At 39.6% G+C, this 5,568-nt stretch overlaps 1 protein-coding gene across 1 annotated transcript; it reads right to left on the bottom strand.

Moving 5' to 3' along the window:
• Positions 1-1,909: 1,909 nt before the first annotated feature.
• On the bottom strand, positions 1,910-2,509 carry LOC132169248 (uncharacterized mitochondrial protein AtMg01250-like). Its single transcript, XM_059580312.1, has one exon. It carries the CDS (start codon positions 2,507-2,509, stop codon positions 1,910-1,912), a length of 600 nt encoding a protein of 199 aa, XP_059436295.1.
• Positions 2,510-5,568: the final 3,059 nt, after the last annotated feature.

The raw sequence follows: 5,568 nt of genomic DNA, 5'->3' as shown, positions 1-5,568 counted from the left end.
TGGTAGTTCAATGGTCTCAAAAAAATCTTTATTCTATTTTGAAAGAATTGCTGATATTATTGCATGCTCAAAAAACACGGATCAACAGTTATTCAGAGCACTCCACTCAGAAGAACAAAGTTCCCTTAACATATTAGGGAAATCACAGTCCCACGTTGTATCCAAATGTAGCGTCGTTGCCATCTTAGCCACCATATGGGCAGCCTGGTTTGCCGCATGGTTCACGTAAGCCATCGTCCAGCTGTTGAAGTGTTGGAGTGCAGACCGAATATCTTCTACCAGGTGGCCTATGCGGTTCCAATCAGGAACAGCGGCCATTACTGAGTCGATAACCATTTTTGTTTCCCCTTCCGGATTAATCCTCAAGAATCCCCTGTCTCTAGCTAGTTGGAGGGCCATGCTCGTTGCTACTGCTTCAGCTGCAACTGGATCAAATAGACCCTGGTGCGTCACACTCCTTGCTGCCACCAACTCACCCTGGGAATCCCGAATAACTGCTCCCGGCCCAGTCCATCCCATCTCCATCCTGACGGCAGCATCCCAATTCACAGTATAGTACTTGGGCTGGGGAGGTTTCCACTTTTCCACAACCATACGTCCAGTCTGCACACTAACCCATGGCAAGCCCTGCTGGGCTTGTTGAAATTCATGAATAATTGCCCTTGCCTGCACATGAATAGCATCTGGCGGGGTGAAAGAGCCTCCATGGATGAGTTCATTACGCCTTAACCAAAGTCTTCGAACTATGACCACAAAAACTTTGAACTCCTCCTCGTCACATTTTGCCAGCATTCCTTCTGCAATCCGCAAGAAATCAGGGTCAGCATAAGAACTTTTTTGGAACTTTATACAACCCCCACTCCAGACATCTTGTGCAGAAGGACATTGCCACAATATATGACTTATTGTTTCTGCATCACGGCCACAAATGGGACATCTCTGATCAGTAAGCACCTTTCGACTGTACAATTTAGCTCTTGTAGGTAATAAGTCTTGGCAGGCCCTCCAGAAACATACCTTCTCCACATGTGGTAGCTGAAGTTTCCATAGAATTTTCCAAACAATACTCTTGTTTCTTTGATAAGAGCATTCGGGCCACTGTGCAAGTTCCCATTCCTTTTGAATGTGGTAGGCACTTTTAACTGAAAACACCCCTCTGGTAGTACCCCTCCAGATTAGCCTATCTTCCTGGTCCGATTTGCTAATGGGAATAGTCTGTATCAAATCTTGCTCTTCAGCCAAGAAGAGTTGGGCCAATAAACTCTACTTCCAAGCATGGCCCGTTTCATCAAAAAGAAGGCTTACCGTTGCGGACGAATCTTACTCCGTGGGGGCAGATTGGACCCGGTAGGTAGAGGGGTTAGGTAGCCATCTGTCTTCCCATATTCGCGCCTTCTTTCCATTCCCAATCCTCCATACCAGCCCTTCCTTCCTGAGAGCACAAGAGCTATAAATGCTCCTCCAAGCAAATAAAGGTTTTTTTTGGTAGAGGCGCCTCAAGGATCAAACGTTCCGGAAAATATTTTGCTTTCATAATACGTGCCACAAGGCTGTCCGGCATAGTCGACACCCTCCAAACTTGTTTGGCTAGGAGGGCTTTGTTAAAAGTAGTGAGATCCTGAAATCCCATCCCTCCGCACGCCTTGGGAACCCCCATTTTACTCCAACTTATCCATGAAATTTTTCTATCGTTTGCCTTATGACCCCACCAAAACCTTGTCATAAGGGGGTTGAGTTCGGAGCACAGCGATTGTGGAAGGAGCAAAATACTCATACAATACGACGGGATAGCTTGGATGACCGCTTTCAAGAATATCTCCTTCCCAGCTTGAGAGAGGAATCTTAACTTCCAATCTTGGAGTCTTTTCCGCACCCTCTCCGTTATATTTTTTAAAGCTTTCATTCTAGATCAACCCGCCAAAGCTGGCAATCCCAGATACTTTTCATATGTATAAGTAGCTGGAATCCCTGCAAATTCAATAATGGTCTCCTTCTCTCCCATAGGAGTATTCTTACTGAAAAAAATTGTGGTCTTGTTATTGTTCGTTTTTTGCCCCGATGCCTCCTCATAAGTCCACAGAATAGCCGACAAATTACTCCACTGGGCATGAGTAGTCATGCAAAACAACAAACTGTCATCTGCAAAAAATAGATGGCTAATCTTGGGTCCCCTTCTAGAAGTGGGAACCCCTGATAATAGCCCATCCCTATTTGCCCGTGTCACCATGGAACTCAAGACCTCCGCACATATGAGAAATAGGTAGGGAGAAATAGGGTCTCCTTGCCTAAGCCCCCTCGTGGGAGTAATATCTCCACACGGTTCCCCATTGATCAAAATCGCATAATGGACTGAGGAGACACACATCATCACCAACCGTATCCACCTCTCATCAAACCCCATTTTCCTCATTACTGCCTCCAAAAATCTCAATTCTACTCGGTCATATGCTTTGCTCATATCTAATTTAACCGCCATAAAACCCTTTTTACCCTTCAATCTAGTATTCATAGTATGTATGGTTTCATAAGCAGCTAAAATATTATCTGTAATTAGTCTCCCCAGCATAAAGACACTTTGAGATGGGGAAATAATATGAGGAAGGACCTTCTTAAGCCTATTGGCGAGTACTTTTGATACTAATTTATAGACTACATTACAGAGGCTTATGGGTCGGAAATCATACACACTTTCCGGATTACTGGTCTTGGGTATGAGTGCTATAAAGGTCGTATTCATATTAGAAGGCATAATTCCAGAATTGAGAATATCAAGTATACCTCTACATATGGTAATTATTAAGGAAGATATTATTATTCTTTTTTTGGGGGGAAAGAAGATATTAATTATTAATTAACCAACGTACAAAAGTACTTAAACACGTGTGAAAATCATGCATGCAAATGCAATATCAGCTCTAGCCAAAAACCCTAACTACTGGATCAAAAAGATACGTGGAACTGCCATTAACATAGCCAGAAATGGCAGAAAGAAAATAGTGGAAGATGACTGGTTATCGCTCCAAGGGCAAAACCAGTTGTTTTGCCACGTCGTATTAATTAATGATCAACTTATGGAACATAGAACGAGTGGAATGTTGGCATATTGCCCTCTCAGAGTAAATGGTAATTCTGATCAATTTGTATTAATCAAAAAAAGACAGATGCAGAAGCACATGTACTAGTATTTCTCATTTGACCAGGAATAACTTCAATAATTACAAACAAAAACCTGAAATTTTCCATTTTATTCAAGTGGATGCTTACTTTTTTACTAAGCCCTCTCTTCTATTTAAATCATTTCTCATTCTCTCTGAAGTCTCTGATTTACCTTCCATCATCGTCTGATATTTACAAAGTGGATTTCTCATGGAGTTCTCCTAAATGATATCAAGGTGAGATTGATCACTTTCTTTCACCATGAATCTCTTTCTTCTTTTGATCTTCTTTAGCATGTCTTCTTCTGTTTTGGTTGCATGCAACTTGTTCGATCTTCCATAGTTTCTTGTTTCTGCCCACAAAATATATTTTCCAGTTTTTTGTTTCTGCTCATCTCTGGTCTGTTTAGATAGATTGATTTGGTATAATTGTTTTTCTTGTTAAGGGGCCTCATGAAAAAAAAATATTTTGAGTCAATATAAAGTAAAAGGCAGGATTGTTGAAGACTTTGAAATCCTCAGGATCAAACATGGAATGAAAACCAGGGAGGCATTTCTTCTGCTTGGATTATGTGTGCTTGTGCATCTGTCTTCTTCTTGGATTGGTTCTTAATTTGCTGTTCAATTCAAAGGGTTGGGCCTTGTTATTTGGTTGAATTTTTCTAGTCTGTGATTGTGGTTAGACTTATTAATTTATTATCTAATAAAATGGTAATTTGATTAGTTGGTTGAATTTCTCTTGTATGATTACCTAATTAATAAATCTATTTGTCCACAAATTCGAAGATCCAAGATTCGTTGGGAGGAAATCAACTTTCCACAGCTTGGTCAGTAGAACTTCACCATTATTCCTTGTTCTGATCGATCTCCTACTGGTGATCGATGGCTCTAATTACTACTTTGGTGCGTGCTTCTCTCTCATTATATCTCTTTATTTGCTTCTTTTTTTTATCGTTTGTTTGTAAATTAATGTTTATACATTACTTTTTGTTTTAAAAAAAAAATTGATAGTTAGTTGTAATGAATCGGGCCAAATATGCCTAGGTTTGTTATCTTAGAGCCTCGGAGGCTCAGTAGAAAGCCCAGAACAATCATAATGTATTTCCCTCAACCTTAGTCTATATATAATTTATGCATCATTCTCAGTCACCTAGTTGCCTGTCTTCATGATTGTCTAATATATATATATATATAACAATACTTTGCAAGTAATAAACAATTAAAGAATATGCATTTCTATAAACAATAATCATTAAATTTAAATAAATCTTGCATTTGGAAGGGGTAAGGAATATATTCTTAAATTAATTACCTCATATCCTTAAAAGGTTAAAATGCTCAGCGATCATTCATTTAACTTCACTACAAGTTTGAAGATTCAAGCCATGCATGCATGCATATCTCACTTAACCTAGTTAATTCTGATCTTACAAAAACCTCCTTAAAGTGGTTGCCCGAAATATTCTCCTCCTTTGCATATTTTCTAACGGGATGCACTCTTCAACGCGTGAATTAGATCGAACACAAGGATTTCTTTGGCTGTTTAGGCTAAGGTTTCACCAAAAGAGACTAAGAAATTCACTCCCGGCTATGCGGCAAGGCATGGCTAGCTAGAGTTGTCCTCTTCTCAAGAAACATTTCTCTAAGGAGGTCGAATATGGGTGAAAAGTTTTAGAAGATTAGGGTTTGGCTGGGTGATTTTCAAGCTTACGATTAAAGGGGTGTTCAACCGGGGCGGTTATAACTGTTCTGCTAACCGCTAACCGCATAACTGATTTGGTAAGCGGTTATTAAAAATCGATAACCGCCTAGGGCGGGGCGGTTAGCGGTTTTAGGGATAGGGAAAAATGGTTAATAACCGCTAACTGCATAACCGCTTTGGTAGGTGGTTATTAGAAACCGATAACCGCCTAAGGCGGTTAGCGGTTTTAGGGGTAGAGAAAAGCGGTTAATTATAATAACCGTTAACCGCCTACCCTTATATATATATTATATTTTATATTTTATAATTGAATATGTCGGGCTTATTTAATATTTTTCTATGTTTTGAATTTGGAATTTGTATTTGGATTTCCTAATGTTGGTGTTTGTTTAGATTTGAGATTTGTATTTGCTTGTGCTAGGACTCTTTTCATTTGTATCTGGATTAGTGGATTGCTTAAAACTATTTAAAATAAGCCCAAAAAATAGGCACAATGAAGACCTAAAATAAGTAAAAAAGCCCATATAAATAAGTAGCTATAAAACCGTCGGTTATTGATTTTAATAACCTCTAACTGCCGGTTAAAAAATAACTGCTAACCGCCTAAGCGGAGCGGTTGCTGTCTTAGGCAGCTGCGGTTAGCAATTTTAGCCAATAACCACTAGCCGCAACCGCTTTTATAACCCTAATAATTAATCAAACTCCAAGAAA

Source organism: Corylus avellana, chromosome ca2 (genome assembly GCF_901000735.1).
Source record: "Corylus avellana chromosome ca2, CavTom2PMs-1.0".
Taxonomy (NCBI): Eukaryota; Viridiplantae; Streptophyta; class Magnoliopsida; order Fagales; family Betulaceae; genus Corylus; species Corylus avellana.
The sequence above is the reverse complement of the archived record's forward strand: the minus strand, read 5'-3'. Positions and strand labels throughout refer to the sequence as shown.

Bases quoted from the DNA above. Each gene is read 5' to 3' on its own strand.
- LOC132169248 (XM_059580312.1), bottom strand. From the start codon at position 2,509: ATGAATACTAGATTGAAGGGTAAAAAGGGTTTTATGGCGGTTAAATTA.